This window comes from Chiroxiphia lanceolata, chromosome 3, assembly GCF_009829145.1.
Source record: "Chiroxiphia lanceolata isolate bChiLan1 chromosome 3, bChiLan1.pri, whole genome shotgun sequence".
NCBI lineage: Eukaryota > Metazoa > Chordata > Aves > Passeriformes > Pipridae > Chiroxiphia > Chiroxiphia lanceolata.
The window spans coordinates 46,868,463-46,889,375 of record NC_045639.1 but is presented as its reverse complement, the minus strand read 5'-3'; the positions used below and the strand labels follow the sequence as shown (position 1 = coordinate 46,889,375).

General features: G+C 37.6%; 2 protein-coding genes across 6 annotated transcripts in view; one reads left to right on the top strand and one right to left on the bottom strand.

Annotated features, from left to right (window-relative positions):
* Positions 1-18,695, bottom strand: part of PRKN (parkin RBR E3 ubiquitin protein ligase) — a 713,780-nt gene extending 695,085 nt beyond the window's left edge. For both annotated transcript variants that reach the window (XM_032681398.1, XM_032681399.1), the window contains exon 1: positions 18,606-18,695. In XM_032681398.1, the coding sequence (XP_032537289.1) occupies positions 18,606-18,612 (7 nt within the window). In that variant the 5' untranslated portion in view covers positions 18,613-18,695. The remainder of the gene's footprint in view (positions 1-18,605) is intronic.
* A 321-nt stretch (positions 18,696-19,016) lies between these two features.
* PACRG (parkin coregulated) overlaps positions 19,017-20,913 on the top strand; it is a 228,373-nt gene continuing 226,476 nt past the window's right edge. For all 4 annotated transcript variants that reach the window (XR_004355784.1, XR_004355783.1, XM_032681402.1 and 1 more), the window contains exons 1-2: positions 19,017-19,152; positions 19,349-19,522. Coding sequence is in view for 2 of the 4 variants with exons in the window: in XM_032681402.1 (XP_032537293.1) it covers positions 19,391-19,522 (132 nt within the window). In the remaining 2 variants the exon portion in view is untranslated. The remainder of the gene's footprint in view (positions 19,153-19,348; positions 19,523-20,913) is intronic.

Sequence of the window (20,913 nt, the reverse complement as noted above, 5' to 3'; positions counted from 1 at the left end):
CTGAACAGCAGATTATTATTCAATTATTCCATTAAAATCTTTAAAATCTGCAGAGTTTTTTAATGAATATTTATTAAGCACATTGGCATCTGAAATCAGACTGTTGGCATGTGACTGTTGGCGTGGCTGATACTCATTCAATCCTCTGCAGGCTCTTACGAGATCCTTATGAAAAAAATCTGACAAAATAAACAAATATTTTTATCTTTAATCTTACAAGAAGCTAAATAGCATATGAATCAATAAAGCAACAGTAAAAATCAGGAGTGTTTCTCTTCTGTTCCATTTGTGTCCCCCAAGAAGAGCATTTAATTTAATTTACTATTGACATATTTTTCATTTGCAATTCTCTGCAGGTGTCAGTGAATGCAGTGCTTACTACACCTAGCACTGGGAACACAAAACAAATTTTTGAGACAGGTTTAAATCATTACAGAAATTCTTTGGTGGCTTTGAAATACCTCAGAAAAGTTCTGACAAGTGATAAAAGCTTTAACACTTTCAAGAATATTTCAAAGAATAGTTCTATTGTGCTTAAAGGAATGACTCCTGGCTTGCATCAGAAGCAGCATGGCCAGCAGGTCAAGGGAGGTGATTCTCCTCCTCTACTTCACATCCGTGAGACCCCACCTGGAGTACTGCATCCAGCTCTGGGGCTTCCAGCATAGGAAGGATGTGGACCTGTTGGAGCCAGTCCAGAGAGCTATGATAGGGACAGGAGCAACTCTCCCAGGAAGACAGGCTGAGAGAGTTGGGGATGTTCGGACCAGAGAAGGTTCCAGGGGGATCTTATAGCACCTTCCAGTACCTAAAGGAGATCTACAAGAAAGCTGGAAGAGTCACTTTTTACAAGGGTGTGTAGTGACAGGACAAGGGGCAATGGCTTCAAATTGAAAGAGGTTAGAGTTAGATTAGGAATTGGGAAGAAATCTTTCACTATGTGAGCAGTGAACAAGTTGCCCAGTTCAAGGAATTAAGCTCATGAAAGCAGCACAAAGGGGAAAACACAAATACTTTCTGAATTAGCTCAGCACTGAGGAAGACAATTGAGAGTACTGGCACATGGAAGGTGCTGGAAGAGATGATTTAGCTGGGTTTTTTGTTTTGCCTACACATTTTAACAAGTTAGGTATATTGTGAAACTGCAACCTGACTGTATAGGGGACCAAAGCAACTAATAGGAATGCTCAGTCATCCTAAAACATCAGCTACTGACACTGCTAAATGAAATTAGATTTTGTCTTTACGAAGAAAAGTTTAAGCTAACATGAGTAAACTAACTTTGAGTTAAAAACTGGAAAGAGGATTAAAAAGTTCGCTAATATCATGGTGAAACCAGTACATTAGCCATCACATATTATAAACTGTTAATTAATTTCTATTTATCACATAAAAATCAGAGTAAATGGATTTACGCTAATTTGAAGGGACCTGTGCATTGACAAATGAATTGAAACTAGCTTTGCGTAAATAAGAATTAGGAACAAATATTATTTTGGTGTGTATTGTTTTTTATATATTGCAAAATCCAGTACAAGCCCAAATCCAAGTGTTACTCCTTATACTCACACAAGTAAGTCAGCACACACTGTAGGAATGTTACTATCTCACCAAAGCTCTTTCTTTATAAAAAGTCTTAAATTAAAACCAGTGCTGAGTGCATTTCATTTCACCTATCTGTCCAGTAACAAATTTGTTATATTAAATAATTTATTCAGCCATTTCCTAATCTAATCATAATTTGAAATATTAGAAGAAATTAATGTTTGGAATAAATTAAATAAAGATGTTTGGAATAAATGTGATTGAGGCAATATTGCTTTAATATTTTGTCATATTTATTTTATCTGCTGGCCATTTCTTCTCCTTGCTGTAGATACAAAGTAAGTGAAAAAAAAGAGTGAGGAAGAGAGAGATAGGAAAAACATAAGGGAAGAATGGAAAGGTTGCCCGCATTTTAAATTTTGGCATACCAATTGTACTGCTTCAAATTTTTTTCCTTTTCTTCAGGAAAAGAAAATAAAACACTGAAAATTCAAATAACCTGCTGCACCCAAGCACTGCCATTTTCAAAGGATTAGACCCTGTCACTACAACTTTGAAATTCAAGTACCTTAATTATTGTCTAAAATTAAAATGTTTCATTTTTGTCTGTCTTCTGATTAAGTTTTTATAGAGGCTTGTCTAATCTAGTATCTATATCTATATGTGTACACCATGTGTGTGCATGTATTTCTAATAATGAACTATCACCCTCTCTTAAAAATGCTTGGAAAAGGGGTAATTTGGGGCCTTTGCTGACATGAGTGTTCTCATTCCACATCTATTCAGGCAGGAATTTCTGACATCATAAGGCCAGGTGAGCCCTAGCCTAGAATTTATAGCCTACTATTTATAAGGAACTAATGAGAGTTAGCAAGAATATTTACTGAGTTTGTAATGGATCAAATCCTTCCCTTCTAACCAGATCTCTACTAATTGCTTCAAGTACTAAAAGCTACCCGAACAAATTCAGCATTAAGAAAGTGAATCATTCTAATGGCCGCTTCGCCAATACTGCCAATAAGGTTACTGCTAATGTGGCCACTTTTCTTTAGGATGTAAATAGAAATTGTTAACTAGATTACATCTCTTAGATAACTACTTTTGACAGCTTATCAGTTTAAGTCAGATTAATATTTGCAATCTAAACACAAAATTTTTTACAAGACATTACTTTGCACTTCCATTAAAAGCGAAACGGACTGGCTAGGACAGCACACTTCCTTCCAGTCTTCCCCAATTCTTTTCTTGAAATCTTGGTACACGAACTTGCCTCCAAACGTGATCTTATCAGGGCAGAGGTGCACATGACTATATCACATACTTGGGAAGCCTGAAAATACAGGCTAAAATTAACAAGGGAAAACAGCACTTTATCACAAATTTGAGCACTCAATGAGATTTTTATAAATGCAATACATCCTAAAAGCTTTAGGTTTTTATAATCCTGGAGTATTTTAACTAGCATAACTTGTAACAAGTTTAGGGAAACATCAGTTCGAAGGTTAATATTTCAAAATCAAGTTACCCAATTGACCAGCTGAGGTCCCCTCAGCAAGGTGCAATGCTTACAGAGAAAGAAAATCCTCTACTTGTGCTTTTGACACTGTAACAGTGTGTGCCCTTCTGAACAGTGCCCCAGACTTCATAACACACTATAAACTATTCTCCTGAAGCCTGACACACAGCTCCACAACAGTTCCAGCAACAGAATAAGAGTTCATACCCAGAATTCTTCAAGGGAAAATAAAAGATTTTTTTTTTACAAGCTCAAAAAAGAAAATGTACTGTCAAATCCAGCTGTTTGTGCCTCTCTTTGCATAAAGCTCAAATGATGCTTACAGGACAGATGTAGTTTTGTGGCTTATAGCTGAGTATAAGCAGAGACTGCATATTATAAGCAAGCTGTATAGCACACTTCATTGTTTAGATCGCCTGTTGTTTCCTATTGAAAGACCTTGATTCAATTCCTTTTTACTTTATTGAGTTTTGAATATCTAGAAAGAAATTTTCCATTAAAGAAATATTAAAAGAAAATAAAACCTGTTTCAAGGAGTGATGGGACGTATTAGGGAAACATTCCAATAGCATGATTTTTATCATTGAAGACAATATCACATATCCAGATTTCAAAAGGACACAACAAACAAGGCACAGTCTGAGGTACTGACTGAAGAGAAATTACAGTGGCTCATTGAGTGCATACTGAACGAGACAGAAGCTTGGCAGAAACACAGAGGTGTTCAGTCTACATTCATAAATGTGTAATGTTAAAAACAGATTTATGTAATATTAGCATAATTAGAAAAATGTTTACCCTAATATCAGAAGAAGATGGCAATAGGAAAGGTTTCTGAAAGAACAGTATATTTTGGAAACAGCATAAATGTTGAAGGAATAATTTCATTCACACAAAAGGTTTAGCAAAGGAAACTAAAAGCAGATCAAGGGCATCATCTCACAGGTAAATACTACTGAAGAGTTCATTCACTACAATACTTCTAAAACCTGAAGCAGCAGAATTGATTCAACAATCTTAAAAGACACAGAACACCTAACATCTCCTTGCTGTTGTAATGAGTAAAATCGAAGAAAAAAAATACAACTGATTCTGAAGTCTAAGAATTACAGTAGAATAAACAAATATTAATATATCCAAATTTTAAAAAAAGCTTTTTCTTCCCTTACATGCGCATCATACATTCTTACCCATGCAAAAGCTGGATTTGAAAGAGTACAATTTTATGACTGTAAGTTACTTTTCAGTCTGTTGGCATAAAGAAGCATTCAACACATTTAATTTTAAGGTTCTTCTCAAATCCACTGACTATCTATGAAAAACATGACACAAAAGAAATATGCCATTCTGAACACAGAGGAAACCATATAATGGAAAGAGCCATGAGAAAACGAAGATCCCCACTTAAAATAATAGTTATGGAAGAAGGAAACAAAATCCACAACCCAAAGGGTTCTCTAGCTGGACAATTCCATCTCTCCTGCCATCATCTCAGAGAAATATTTTTAAGATTAGTCTCTTAACACATAGACAGGAGAGTTGAGCTACTACTGCACTCCTCATTTTTGGCCAGAAGCTCCCTGCCTCCTTAGAATCTGAGCAGCAGAGAGGAATGTGTGCAAGCTCTACAACTACTGTAATTCAGTGTAGCATATCTCCAAACCAACTTTTAATGTTCTAACTGGAATCTTAAAGTCTGAATTTCAAAAGAATCTAAACACCTGAAGCTTAAGTAACAGTTTTCTGCTACAGCTGGGAAATTTATGCAACCCTAAACCAAATTCAAACTAAGCCAACCAGCAACTTAAAAAAAGAAGAAATGTACACATTAAGAATACAAAAGTGGAGTTCTATAGAAATAGTTCATGTCATTTTATACTGAAAGAAAATTTTAGTACAGTGAAAAGAAAATCCTAAGAAGAGCCCAACAGGGAAATACTAAGGTGCCACATTAGTACAGGGCAACTATTTTTTTTTTGGCAATGAGTGCTTTTCCTCTGTTTGAACTACTGTTGGTTTACATGTTAAAAGAGAAGTTTCAGCATGTTTGTAAACGGAGGAGTAATGCAGACTCAACAGAAAACTAACAGAGCTTTTGAGAACTAGAATACTGTAAAAACAGAATCAGCAAGGCTTATGAAATAACTGCCCACTCTGTAACAAACATACCTGTTTCTAACAGATGTATAAAACTACTTCAGATTATCAAAATTTAAGTAGCTTAAGAAAAGACCTGCTGCAGTAAAATCACAATTTGATTCCTAGCATAACTCTAAGAATGACAGTTTACAGTCAAGAGCCATTATAGGTAAAATGAACTAATGCACATATCCTTCGTCTTATAAGGAAGTTAAACAGAATTTGTACAGACTTATACTGCTAAGATGGTTAATGCCCCATACAAACTCTATTGCAGGTGAGACCGCATATGCTAAAAGACAGATAGTGCTGAACATACAAACTCTTCAGCTCTACTTTTTGATGGCCAGAGGAAAAGTAGCCAAATTTAGGTTGGATATTAAAGATCATTACGCTTTTAAGTTAAGCAGTTAAGTGACAAATGAGTAAAAATAAACATCATTGAGAAATACAGATATATTGCCAAATATTAATAAAGATACGACAAATCTTATTTTAAACACTCAACTCAAAAGTAATATTCTAAACACAAACATTCATTATTAGGTCTTTAAAACATCAGCAACAAATGTTGCACATTTCACCAGTTCTGGAATTCTTAATGCACTTACAATTTTAGCTTGGTTGATTTATTTTTAAGACAATACTGGTTTTTAAAAATAATTGAGGGTTTTTTTGTTACCTACTATATTCCTACAGAGAATATTTTTTACTTGTAGCATATTATCAGCATACACAATAGATGCAATTTCACAAACTTGTCATTTTCTCTTTCAGCGCAATCAAAATGAAACCGTAAAGGTTCACTTCACAGAAAAGTACTTGCCAACTGCATTTGGGCACAAAGACAGGAGATTTATTTATGGAACAATGCTCACCATTATCCTTTCCAAATTCTGCAGCAAGGCTAAATCTTGATGCATTCCCAAGTCACCTTTCCCCCCTTTATTGTTAACAAGTAGGAGTATGTTTTTGATGCTTCAAATTTGTCAAGATCAGGTGAACTGAATGGTTTTATGGAGTGCACCATTCCAACTCCTTCAGGGGATATAAAACCACATTAAACTCAGCTTGTTATTAATAATTCATGGCAACTTCCTTAGTTCACTACAGGGGCATCACTCTTAGGGTATCATTCTTATTGAAACAACTTAACAGAGAAAGTCAGATAAACACTCTTACCATGAAAATGAAAAGCCACCTACCATGAACCAGGGACACTGAAAGCCCCAAAGAATTTTAATCCTTACAATTTTCAGGCTAAATCCAGCATTCTACATCCTTTCTAAAAGGTGATATTAATTAAATAGATCACTAAAACCAACAAAATTCCACCTATCTACTGAAATTTGGTTTATCTGCAGAGTGAAGTGTCAAATTTCCGTACATTAAGCTGTACTGCATGACAGCTATTGATGCTCTTCATTACTCTGAAATAGACCCTTTTAAAAAGAATACTTTACTTCAATTAAGGATTAAACAAAGTATATCCCATTAAACATATATATGATGCAAAAATATTAGTATTTGAAATTTGAACACTTCTTACTATAGTAAAAAAATACCTACTAATAAAGCAGTAACCATCGACACCAATTACTACACAAAAAGACCACAAGACTTTATTCTTCATGGTCACAGAATAGATGGCACTTACAGATTATGTCATGTATTACTAATATACTTGGATTTCAGTGCACATGAATAACTACATAGACAGATTCAGGAAAAAAATGGTATTCAGTATAAGCACATTAAGGTAGAGGCTAGGCACTCAAACTACATTTTTGTAATTTACTCAGTGGAGCAAAATTAGCTTTGACGCATCAGTAAACCACCATGGATAAATCAGATTTATCCTTACACAGTTAATTAATTCTGGTGTAGAAGGAAAGCAAGTCCAATAAGCTTCAAAAGCTTAGTCTACCCTCTGAGTAAAATAATGACCTATGTATAAAAACCTTCTACTTGTATGAAAATTCAAAATTCATCTTTGGTTCTTTGAAGTAACAAGAGAAAACACTATCAATGTTTTAACTGCCTTGTCGCCCCTCAAATACATTTTGGTATTAAGAAATAAGTTATTAGTGAGTGGTTTGCTGTAACTTGCAGCATCCAGCACAGATAAAAGCTTAAAAGAGCAAAGCCCCAGAGGTACATGGGACTTAGTGGTTTACTGCTAAGGTTTCAACATGCAAGAAGAAAGAAGACAGTCTTTATTGCCTGTATCATCATTCCACAGACACATTATCTACATACTTTTAAAGGCAAACTTTAGAGGAATCGGTTCTGATAATGCTGGAGAAAACAAGGGAGGTCAGGCTTTTGGGTACCGATTCTGTATCATCCTCACAATAACTACTTCCTGGTGTTTCTCATTCGCTCCCTGTTCAGTAATGCATTAGCCCAGGAAGGTAAGGTTTCCTGACATAAACCCCAAGGACAAACAGAATTTTGTCACTGCCTTATGGTCAAAACAGTTGGGAAGCCTTCTCAAAAAGCCCCTTGTTTCTTCTAAGATAGTTTATAACTAAATCCAGCTGGGAACTAATAAAAGTGACCCAAACTTTCCTTCTGAAGAAATCAGCGTTGTCTTATTTGACTATAACATCACTGTTAACAAGGTCTAATTCTCTACTAAGAATATGCAGCAAACAGATATGCACAACAATTTCATGTAGATAAAATGAACAAAGAAATCAAACATTTCTTGATTTTTTTTATCTTAACCCCCCCCCTTTGCACAAGTGGCAAAGTAAATAAAAATTCTCCCTGTGTGCACAGTCCTTTGTCCTCAAAGGGCTGCCTATTCACATTCATGTCTAGAAGCCAAATAAGATTTCAAAAGCTGTATTCACATGAAATCAACTGTCTCATTTTTTGTGTATGACAATTGCATCCTAAATTGGTTTACAGCTCGCTGTGTGCTTTCTTAGTTCAGGAAACTGATTACATGAACAGTTCTAAAATAACACATTTGAAATGAAATGGGAATTGATACTGAATACTCACTGCACACAGTGATACACAAGGACATCTTAGGTTCCTACCAGAATTAGAGAAATAGTTCCAATATTACCCATGGAGAGTGTTTAATTTTTTCAATTTTACTTACATTAAAAAGAAATGCTGATTTCTTAATGTTGAAAAATCAGAAATGGAAAACATATGTTGGAACTATTGTCACTGTCAGAAGAACACAGGGAAATCCCAAGCTTTCAGAAGTGGAGTACATAATGAGAAACATCTGAAGTCTGTCATCAAATACAAGTAATACCAGCAACAAGAATTATTAGTAGCATTTGAGTATTACTCAGCATTTTGAATGTAAAACTCTACACAATTGAGAAGAAAAAGAACCAAATCCCAAATGTGTTCATGACATGATTTTATGAAGCCAGTGTCACAAAACAGTCTGCTCATTTTAATGTAAATTACATGTCCTTCAGTCAGGATATTACCTAAGAACCCAAAATCTCTGCAGAAGGATAAGTATGTTAACACGTTGCAGGAGTTCATTTATTTGATATAAAGTTAAATTAACTGTGTGGTTTAAAATACCATTCTGAAGTATCTGAGGCCTAATTTTTAAATGTGAAATTATTTTTATCTTCACATCAGTAAAAAAAAAAAATAGTAAATTTAATCCAGAATTAATTCAGAGGTGAAGTTTCATAATACCTAAGCAGAGCCACACACACCCCACAGTAAAATCAGCTTATGTTAAGTATATATGACTCTCAATAATTCTCAGGTACAGATGGAAGAATAAAGCTACAGACTGAAGAAGTTAGCTGAATTCAGACAGCACGGGTAAACTTCCAGAGCAGTGCTGGGATCAACTGTGTGACTCCAATTGATTTTAGAACACATCTCAATACTCAAGTCTTGTATTTATTTGCTGAACAAGTAAGGCAACAGAAATGGCTCCAGAAGTGCCTCTCCTGAGCTTCAGGTGTTTTATGAGACTGATGTGGCCAAAGAACCACGCTATACTTGAAAATTTTGAGTTTTAATGTTATTTCAAAGCAGCACTCGGTACTTTTATAAGGCTGTAATGTGTTTTCATTTTACCTGTACTGAAAAAAAAAAAAAGAACGGAGAACAGCAGGAAAGCAGCTATTCTAAGAAAGGGAGGCATAAAACGTAAACATAATGCAACAAAGAAGCAAATGAAGAAAGTCTCCCTTTATTAAAAATATGGGAAACAGATTGTGCTCATCTTGCTTAGGGCCAAGAGCCTCATTGTGGGGAATTCAGCCAGGCTCCACCACACAGCTCACTAAGGAGTTTTGCTGTGTTAGAAAGTAAACCAGATGGAATATTTGCTTCCAACAAGATAATTCTAATGGAAATTGTTAGAAGTACTGTAAAAGAAACTTTTCAGCTTCAACTGCTCTTTCATTATGTATAATGAGGGCAAGCAGAATGAAAAGTAGACCATGAAAAAAAAAGCCAACCAAAAATTTAAAAATTCCAAACACTAATCATTAGCCAATTTTAGAATTTTTTCTGCCTCAGAACTCCAGCTACTTACATAAAGCACACACCAGACTAAAGCCAAATCTTAAGCAGTAGCAGAGTTAGTATGAATAAAATATCTTAAATTTAGGTGGAATATGTGAAAAATACTCAGCTTGAAGGGCAGCCTGTAGCTTCATACAGTTTGAATTAAAAATACATAGCATGTTAACAGACTAATACAGTAGGGTGAGACCATAACAGTCATGGTCCTTTTGTTCAGGACCATTAAGACATCTCCTGTTCTTAAAAGATCCCGTATTTTCCAGAGGAGGTACAAAAGACAAAAGAAGGTAGACAAGGTATAGTTCTATAGTTCCTGGTTTTGTCATCTTGTTGTACATCTGACCAAGAATTTTTGAAGTCCTGTGCCCTAACTGTGCTAGAGCAAAATGAAAGATTTGTTTTCCAGTTGCTTTGGGTTTTTTGTTGCATCAATATCTTAGGCTGTAGAGCCTGAAAACTGTTCTTGGTAGTAAATACCTTTTCCCCCTTAAGCTACACCCATTTCATCACAGCAACAAATTCATTCTTAAAGAAAGGATAAAGGTAATAAAGGCAATTTTCTGTAAACAAAGCAGCTTAAACACATACTGAGCCTGTGACTTCTGAGAAATAGGGTCAATTATCACAGACAGACAAGCTCATGCTTTAGTTATCTCAATCCAATTTGCCAAGGAGAGGTATCTACCACTAAGAAAGTACTGTTAAAATGGGCAAAATGTATTTTCTTTTTAAAAAAAAAATCTTGCTCTCTCACACTAAAAACTGCTCTAAGCTCCGTTTTCTTCTTCCAGAACTGGTCTATACCAGACTTAAACATTCTACACAGTCTTTCACTTTGTCCTGCCTTGTTTTTTCAATCAACCAGAAAGTAGACTGGAATGAAATTGATATGACTGGATAAATGAAAATTAAATTTTTTCAACATTTATTTTCAGTAATCTAATTACAAAGCTTTTAGTAATAGTGTAATTACTTTGAAGTTCTGAACATATGTTTCCACTGAGAGTATTCCACAAAGGACACTGTATCAGAAAAGGGAAGAAATGGTACATAAATGTACCAAAAATATTTCAGCTTATAAAAAAAAAATATTGAAAGGTGAACCATATGCCAGATATGCAATATGATGTCCAATACGAACCACTTTTGTTTTCATCCACAGTCCTTTAACACCAATAAAGACAATGGAAAAGTCTTTTTCTATGACATCAAAACATATTCACAAAATGTTACTGGACTGACATTTAGAAAATAAAAAAACACATAGGAAATTATTATGACAGAAAGCAGCTGAACACTGTTCCTTGAATTTTGAAGAGAAAAATTCAAGCAGGTCTAACGTTTGCACTAATGGAAAGGGTGTGTTAGAGAAATAGGTCACACAATAGGCTTGAAAAGTCTCAGTTTCTTGTGAGTCTTACTCTAGTGAACTAAATATCCTTAGCTCTATACACTGAAAGTTATTATATCTGATATATTAGATCTGACATAAACAGTTCTATTGACTAAATTTACTAGGAAAAAAAAAGAATCAATGAACTAAGAGAGGGAATTCACCACTGAGCAAGACATTTAGAAATGCTAAACAAAAGATAAAGAAAACAGCAGCACAAACAGCAAGGAGATATTGGAAAGAAAAAAAAAACAAAGGAAGTACTGGAACTACACCATAATGCAGAAAAGCTTTACACTTTTAACAAAACAACACTCACATTGCTCATCGCAACACTGATGAACAAAACAAGCATATTTTTGTTTCTGGAAAGACAAGTTTGCTTTTTTTGTTTGTGTTTTTTGCGTATCACAAACAATTCACAAATGTAACTGAATTTGCCTCGGTGCCCATCTATGTCATCGTAAGTAAGCTTAGTGCATAAGCCTACTCTTATCTAGTACACAAAAAAAATTCAGGCATTTGTAAACACGTGAATAAGTTTTCACAGATAAACTAAAGCAAATGAGGACTCGTGGTAATAAACGTATTGTTCACAACACCTTCACAACAACACAGCACAACCAACTCCATTTGATAGCAAGTGATCTCTTAAAAGCTGTGCTTTCATTTCCTAAACATTAATACATTATAACCTTTCTGCCCTTTAAACTGCCATGGAATGACAAGCTCTTTCCTCAATTAGGATCTTCATTCACCTTTATCAGTTTCTGAAGTACTTAAACAATTAATCAAATCAACTTCTAAACGCTTTTCTTTCATATACTCATGTCAGGGCTGCTTATGCTCTCAGCAGAAGGGTCTAGGCTTAGAGCCTGGAGGCAAAGGCAAACCGTGTCCTCAAATTGGAAGAGAATGTCAAAATAATTACAAAAACATAGAATAAAACAAAGCACAAAAAATCTGTGTTGTTTCCTTACCAAAAGTTTTATGCTATAGGGACAAATAATACAAAACAGAAGAACTTTCAACATATTCAGAAAATAAACACACAATCTCATTGGTCAGATTTCCAAAATAATGGTTAAAAAGGGAAGAGGTGAATGGCAAGGCACTCCTCAAGAACATTCCTTTGGTAACCAGCTTTGTTTCATCATTTCAATTTAGCTCAAACCAGCCAAGTACAGAAAGTCAACAGTATTCCTCAACAATCAGAACAGGAAGACAGACAAGAGGTGTGTGTTAAAAACTGTATGCAGGATCCAGATAACTTATACCGGAGATGTTTAATGGGCAATGCCCCATGGTTCTGTTTAGATGTGTGTGTCATCATCATTATTCTCTCTCTTCCAAAGGTAAATGGAAAAGAAAATAATGGCACATATTATAATAAACTCAGAGGTCAGGAGAGGGGATGAAAGCTTTAAAACAGTTTTAGTCAGTCTTAAAATTTCCTTCCTTGAGATTGTTAGCATGAATAGATGTATTCAATTCTGCAGACAGCCTCAAATAGTTCTGAAGTCCAAGAGCAAGGTTCTGCTGTAAACAAATAATCTAACTGCTTAGAAATAAAAAGCAGGAAAACAGTTAACATAATTTCTCTGAAGCATATAATTTACAATGCCACTTGTTTTGGAAGGCATTGTGATATATTTAGAAGGAATTGCCAAAGATTTTGTGTCTTATCTATTACAGGCCTGTAGCCAGTGTAAGAAAAGACATCACTGAAACCTCTTACATAAAGCTACCATGTACTTAATGCATCATAATTGTGACAAGTTATTTACTGCAATCTTTTGGCTGAATTCATGAGAAATCATTAATCAAACTGCCTTCTTCAAGAAGACGTACATGTTTACCAGCACAAATACCAGCTACCACTGTACAAATTGCTCAAGGGCATGAAATTAAAAGCCAGTCTCACGATTAATTCTTCATTAATTTCTACTCTTAAGATCACTGACATCAAATTTAATATTTGGCTAATGACTGGAGAACTTAAATGATTCCTCGTCTCGTCATTTTAACAGAGATTTTGTAATAACATGGCAAATATCTCACAATTATTTTCATATGCCTCAAAGAAAAACTTTGATGCTACAATTTTTCCTGGGTCAAACTTTAACAATATTAATGTAAACACAAACATGCTGATTGAGAAAAACAATGGAACGTAAGAGTTACTGCTTAAAACCTGGTTTAGCACAATCAGGCAGGCTTCAGTCAAAAGGGGTACAGTAATGAACTAATTCTTTCTCCATCTTGTCCAGCCTCAGGAATCAAACAGGCAAAAGGGTCTGATGCATTTTTCTATATCAGATAAACCTAATGGATTTTTATCCTTCTTTTGTAAGGTCATCCATCTTTCCCTTCCTTTCAAACCAATCGAAATACAGAGGGACTAGGAGAGGCCTGAAGTACAACATTCAGAAACTGAAAAATTGTAAATTATAGATTTTAAAGGTACCATACTAAAATTTAGTTACTTAATGACTATAAGTCCTCATAAAGCACAAACATTTGCAAGATGCCCCACCTACACTGTAGTTCAGAAGGAAAAAATCATGTATTGTGAAATAACTGACAATTATATAATTAAAGCTTGACCATTAATTATCTCCACACCAACCTTTGTAGTGGTATTCTGTGAATTCTGGGTACATAGCTGCACATTTCTGACATTACCATTTTTTTCTTCTTTTAATGGAAAGCTGTATACATCACTGGCTACATTTTGTGTTAGAAGTTGATTTTCAGTCCAACAATACTTATACACAGTACATTTTAAAAAAATCATTAAATAATAAAATTGATTGAAAATAATGAATTTATCTCTTTTACATAAGCCTGTCTGGTAAAGTAACAAAGTTCCCACTAAAGGTTTTACTCTCCCTTGGGCTTCTCCTGAATATAACAACTTGGAAGGCCTGCACCATTCTCAGTATTATTTTCTTCTGTGGCCTGACCATTGACACAACTGACAGTTTCATGATACAGTGTATGGTAATCCAATTAGTTTATTTCAGTAAATGAGGATATATGTGGTTCCAATTAAGAAATCTACGTTGCCTCTTGAGGCAATATTATCACAACAGAATCAAATAATGTCTTTGGCTTCCAGTGTATCTACAAAAGACACACACATTACTTTGGCAAGGACTCTTAAGTAGTAGCATTTGCTGTTATTTTTTCTAAAATATTTTCTAAATTTTCATGTTTTCTTAGCATAGGTCTTTTCCTAACTTTTTTCTGGGAATAAGTGGAATTTGAAATTCTTAACTTTATTCTCACCTCACAGATAGGCTGGACCAAAGGTTTTAGTAATTGATACTATGTTTACACATTACATTTAAATATACATGGGAAATAACTTTAAGAAATTGTCAGATCAATACTCTATCTGTAGGGCCTTATCTGAAAAATTCAGCACACTCATCAGAACTCCCTTAGCCACTGCTTCATTACTTTCCAACGTGCCTCGATATTATAATACTGTATCCATTAAAAAAACCCAAAACAATTAACCAAAAATACCGAAAAAAAAGCAAAGGAACCCCCACTTTTCCTCCCCCTTGCTACTTTTCTTTCAAAAAGAAATCCAAGCAAAAAGTCTTCCCATCTCTCTTCATGGAAACAAAGAAATCCAGAATGCTCATATATATCTAACAAAACCCAACTGTCTTTTGAAGATAATCTTCTTCAAATGATACTAACTTTATAAAACCTGGCTGATAGTCATAACAAAGCATTTTGTAGGAAAATAATCAATAAAATATAAACCCAGTAAAACACACAATGTTTCATGATGCAATTCTGTACACACAGTACAATACAGCTCCCCTAACAGATGAAAAAGGGCTCAAAACAACTTGAGCAAAACAGGTCGCATATGGAATACAAGTAGCCTTTGACAGTCTGAGGTTTAGGTTTTGTTTAATCAAACTAAACATTGGAAAGATTATTCTGCATGCTCGTGAAGTAAGTGAACTACAACAAGAGTTATTTTTTCAGTGAAAAGTGCACATTGTAGTGGAACTGTCCATAGCATTACACACACTGAAATAGAACACCAAGATGACAACAAAAGAAAGAAACCCAAAATTGCAGCATAAGACCAAAATATCTAAGTAGAAAGTTCCCAAAATACTTTTCCTTTGGTTGCTATGCTAGCACCATTGTTTTCTGGTCTAAATACATTCAGGGAAATTCTGAAAGGGTTTATTCTTATTTTGCTTCCCCAAGGTTATTTTCATAACAAGGAGAAATATTTATGCAGAAAGTAGATTACCAGCACACTGAAAAAAGGTGTAACACAGAGGAGCGATCGGTCATCCAAATAGCTCAAACTTTCACTCAGGCTCCCATTCCCCTTTAACTTGATTACTGCCATATGAATCATATTTCATTGTCAAAGCCCTTCGCTACCTGCCTTTACCACCACCTGCATCTCCCAATCACCACAGAAATGCTGACCTGCCAATGTTAACTACATAGAGCCCATCCTCTACGTTTTTAAAATGGTCTGGGGACTTCTCCCTTGTTTCTTTGATCTTTAAGAGGTATTTCCTTAAAAATTCCATGAAGCTGCCCTGGTATCATCTTTCTTTAAAGTCAGGTTTGGTTTTGGTTCTTTTTTTTACCGTAGTACTTCTTGAAAACTCAAGAGGAGGTGCTCAGAAAAGTAACTTCATTGCCAGTGCTGTTGACTAAGAATCAGCTCAGCCGATCCAATTGTGAGTTGTCACTGCCCCTGTGCCAACACTGGTTTTCAGCTGATCCAACAGTAAGCAAATGTAGGGTATTAAATAAATAAAATAAACATAAAAAACCTACCACAAACAAACCCAAAATCTCCCATGTCCCTAATTAAGTGGAGGTTTTGACAACTCAAGTCACTTAACTAGTTCAGTCTGGATTCAAATTATCATTTAAGGAATCTGAATGTGTACAAGTCCATGGGATCTGGTGAGATACATCGGTGAGAAAGAAGGGAAGGGAAAATAAAAATTGATTAAAGGAATTAACTACCATGTTATGTGTTGCACAGTTACATCACAGCATTAACTCAAGAGAATATAAAACATTGCCAGAGATATGATACTTTAAAATATTTTGGAAAAATACACCATGTGCTTCATCGGAAAGTTCTCTTAAACACACAGGCAAAAAAAACTGGGCACAGATGACACAAATTATCTCACCTTTCCCCTCCAGCCCCCAATTTTGCCATGGTATTCCCAGCTCACAAGTGATTAGAGGAGACTTTTCAAAAAGCAAGAAATTGGACTAGGTCTCTACATCATATACTTTGAAGACAATTCTTATATTTTTGGGAAGTGGGGGAGTGTATTGTCCTGATTTTGGTTGGGATAGAGTTAATTCTTATAAGAATGGTACGATGCTGTGGTTTGACTTTCGTATGAGAATAATGTTGGTAATACACTGATATTTAGTTGTTGCTAAGTAGTGCTTACCCTAAGTCAAGGACTTTTCAGTTTCCCATGGTCCACCAAAGAGTAGGTGCACAAGAAGCTCAGAGAGAGCGTGACCAGGACAGCTGACCTGAACTGGCCACAGGGATATTCCATACCACAGAACATCAGTACACGAACTGGTGGGAGCTGGCCTGGAGGATGGGCTGGGCATCAGTCAGTGGCGGTGAGCAGCTGTATTGTGCATCCCTTTGTTTCTCTTGGGCTTCATTCCTCTCTCTCCTTTTCATTACAATTACCATCATCATTAGCCTTAACAGCATTACTATTGTATTTTACTTTAGTTTAATTATTGAACTGTTCTTTCCTCAACCCACAAGTTTTACTTTCTTTTTCCCCCACCCTCAACCCCGCTCGACTCTCCTCCCCATCCCCCCGGGCAAGGAAGGAGGGATTGAGCGGCTGCTTGGTACTTAGTTGCCTGATGGGGTTAAACCACGGCAGGTTGCAGCTCATGTAAAGCTTCGTTTATAAATTTGCAACTAATTAGTATGTACATTTTATAATCAATATTCACAAACATTTCCGTCTGCCACAGCGAAAATAAAATTATCATTCATCAGCCGTATAACATTTATATTCATGAGCATAAGTAAATATTTAGATTTCAGTGTGAGGGCTGGAAGCATCCACTCTGTAACCACATGGGCTGTCCCTCAGGTGTACTCAACTTACTTTTCTGAAGCATACAAAAGCAAACACACACTGTAGTTCTGTTAATGCGTGTATTTTATATGCTACAGCAATACACCACATCAGCAGACAACACTGCAAAATTAAAAAATAGCGAAATACCTAACCCTCTGTGCTTTCCTTAAGCCAAGCCTTTAATTTAAAATATTCTCATCTACAAAAGGCAAAAATAGCCCAAATGACAAGAAAGTCCAGGAAGCAAAATTCCACAACTAGGAAGAGACCATTTGCATAAGTATTTATACATACTGAAAACTAACTGCTTTTAACTTTCTTTTTGCTTTAACAAAGCTGATACAAAAAGAACATTACCCACAAACTTATGGTCATGTGCTGCTAAGAAAAAAAAGAATATCTAATTAAAAAACCTATAGGATTCTAGGTCACTTTCAAGATGTTCAATTTAAAAACAATACATATTTTTACAAAAAAAGGCATGGTTTCCAACTTCATTGGGTCTTACATAGACAGCAATTATGACACCTACAGTGATGATGAAACAGTAAGTCTGAGGACAGCAAGGAATTGTTAGATTACACATGCATCCACTACATTTTATAGGTCTTACTTTAAATAAACCTCGATATTGAGAAAGTGAATGTGAGATGAAATGTGTCATTTGTGAACTCCCCAGGTAGAGATTCATCTTACAAGGAACAGGAGAAAAGCCACTGCTGGAACAAGAGATTCACGTGTTGCACTAGCACTGGATGGGCACAGGAACCACGCTCAAGGACCACAGGGTCAAACTACCAACACTGTCCGGCCCAAGCTGCTTCTTTGTCATGCCACCGCCAGCAACCACCACGCCCGACCAATAACACGTTTTTATAAATGCTGGCGAGGCAAACAAGTTCGCAGATCACACAAAACCTCGCCCAGAGGTATTCACAGTGGATATACCGAGGAGGAATAAAAACGAATTGAAAAATGACCTCAGTGACAAGGCCTTGGCCAGGCCCCCTCTCCCACAGGCGGGCACTGACCCCTCTCAGCCCTCTGCCCCCCCTGTCCCCGCGCGGCCCCGACGGCCGCACCATGCGCTGTGACCGGCGCGCGCAGCACCGAAGGCAGCGCCGGCTCGTCCAGGGGCGCGCGCCCGCCGCCATGCGAAGCGCTCCCGCCCCGCCGAAGCACCGGGGGAGGCGGGCGGGGAGGGAGGGGAATCGAAGGGAGGCGAGCCGGCCCCCGCTGCCCCCCGAGGCCGCAGAGAGAGCGGCAGCGGCGGCGAAGGCAGAGAAGGGGCGGGCAGGAAAGGGCGGACCCGCATCCGGGCTCGCTCCCTGACGCGCTCACTCACCGATCATGGCGGCGAGGGTGGAGAAGGGGGGCCGCGTACACGCGCGCGCACGTGCCGGCCGCGCCCTCCCGCTCGAGCGCTTCCCCCGCAGCCCACCGGTGGAGTCGCGAGACTGCGGGCGGGGCGGGGCGGGGCGGCGCGGAACGCGCATGCGCCTGTGAAGCGCGCGCGAGGCCCCCTGGGTAACGTAGTTCTTCGCCACTTCACACCGGCCCCCTACTCTGCCCACGTGATCGCCTCTCCCTCCACGCCCCTCCAGCCCCCACCTTCGCTAATGACTTTCTCGCTAATTGCCGTCTGTCGCCTCGGTCTTCGGCGCACCGAGGGCGGGCACAGCCGGGCGGGGCCGCTGGGTCCCTCTGCGGCTCCCTTCGCGCTTCCCAGGCGGGTTGTTGACGCGTTGCCTGGCAACGGTCGCGTGTCCGGGGGACCGCCCGCGGCGGCCGGTGCCCAACGGACCCCGTGAGGGAGGGACAGCAGGGCCGCAGCCGGCGGGGGCACAGCGGCCGGCGGGGGGGGAGAAGTCCCCGGGGGACAAGGACAGCAGGTGGTGATGAAGGGCTGGACACGGTGGAGTAGGGGGGGACGAGCTGGGATGATGCAGAAGGGGTCCTGGAGGGGGGAAGGAAGGCGCGGGAGGGGTGTGTGGGGGTATCGCTGATCCTGAAGAGAGCGGAGTTAGAGCTGCTGCCGCTTTCTAACTGGCTGGGCACGGGGCGCTGATGTTCGCTTGTTTGTTCCAGTCCGTATTTCTCCTCTGGTCCGTCGCGGGCGCCGGTGGGGAGATGGTAGTGGACAAGGCGGGCTCCGGCCCCTCGAAGCCCGCAGATGACAGGTGCCCCCGGCAGCGGGAGAAGAAGAACAAGCAGCAGGCCTGCGACGGATTCACTATTAGAGCCATGATGAAAAACAGCGTGGTACGTTTGCTGCTAGCATAGAGGTGACATTAATTAGCTTACCTTAACGTGTCCAAGAAGCATAGCCAGTTAGAGCTGAGCAAAAAGCATGTCAGGAAGGTGTGCAAGTTATAGTAATACCTTGTCTGGGTTATGCTGGTTGCTGAAATTACCTTCAGAATTTACAGAAGCATTATCAGAAGATAACTCTGTGCCTGTGGTAATTGTGATGCTTCAACTACCAAGTGCATTGCTGTGGTGCCATCCTATTAAACTGCTAGCCCATGCGCTTGTGTGTGAGGCTCACTGCCTTGCATTTAGCAATAGGCTGTGAAGTGCTACTGCAGTAATACTCGAAAATGTTTCCATACACTGGTACAATGTGGAAAAAGTTTGATGTGAATGTTACATAGGATGGCAAAGATCTGGAAAATACACTAGTTTTTAAAATAGGCTCAAAAAATAATAAAAAACTTCCACACCGTTTAGGATAATAGTAAACTGGAAACAAACATTAGTTCTCCAACTCATAGTTCAAAGACAAAGAGGAGTGGATCCAGTGTGCTTTAAGTTAACAGTCACAATTTCTAACAAATTTAGAGGTTTGCGAGTTAAAATATTAGTATAAAATTGTTTTATATTGTTTTATTTGTCTACCTTTGTCAGAATTTAGGAATAAAAAAACCTTCAACTAATACAGAATGCAGATGTTCAGCATGTAAGCAGATGAAGTAATATGCACATACATCTGTGCTTAAACTCTTGAATTGTATTTTTCTTTATTTGGACACTGTTCAAGGTGTTAGCAAAGTCTTGAGTTCTCAAGGGGTTTTTTGGAATCGATATACTGTTCAAACAGAAATTAAGAAATACATTTCCCTTTTGCTGTAGTGGTCTTCTTGGAGCAGTCTCTCTGGTCTTGTTATCTGTAAGAGCATTCTCTTAGAAACCCAAACAAGTCCATCTTTAAACAAATTTTAAGTAAAAATTGTGTATTTAAAGAACTTTCTCCCATTAGTAAGACTAAAATATGTTTCACCTTAGTTGGAAAAACACAAGGCAAACACAACAACAAAACTCCTTTGTTTTAAAGATTGTTTGGTTTGTTTTTTATTCTAGAGATTAATGGAATAGACTATAATACTTCAGCAACTTTAAGGATTAATTTTTAAAAGATGTTTCCTCTTCTCTGAACAAAATTCAAGTAATGGATATTTGCACATATTTGTTTTCACCTTGATATGTAAAAGACACTTAATTTTGTCTAGAAGAATCAGCAGGTCAATGGAGTTGGAGAAATATATATTTAATTTTTTAAAAGGATCTGTGACTTGTGAACATAACTAGCTATGAGTTTAATCAGAATGTAGGTTTCCTTTTAAATATTTATAGAGTATTAACTTTTATGGCTG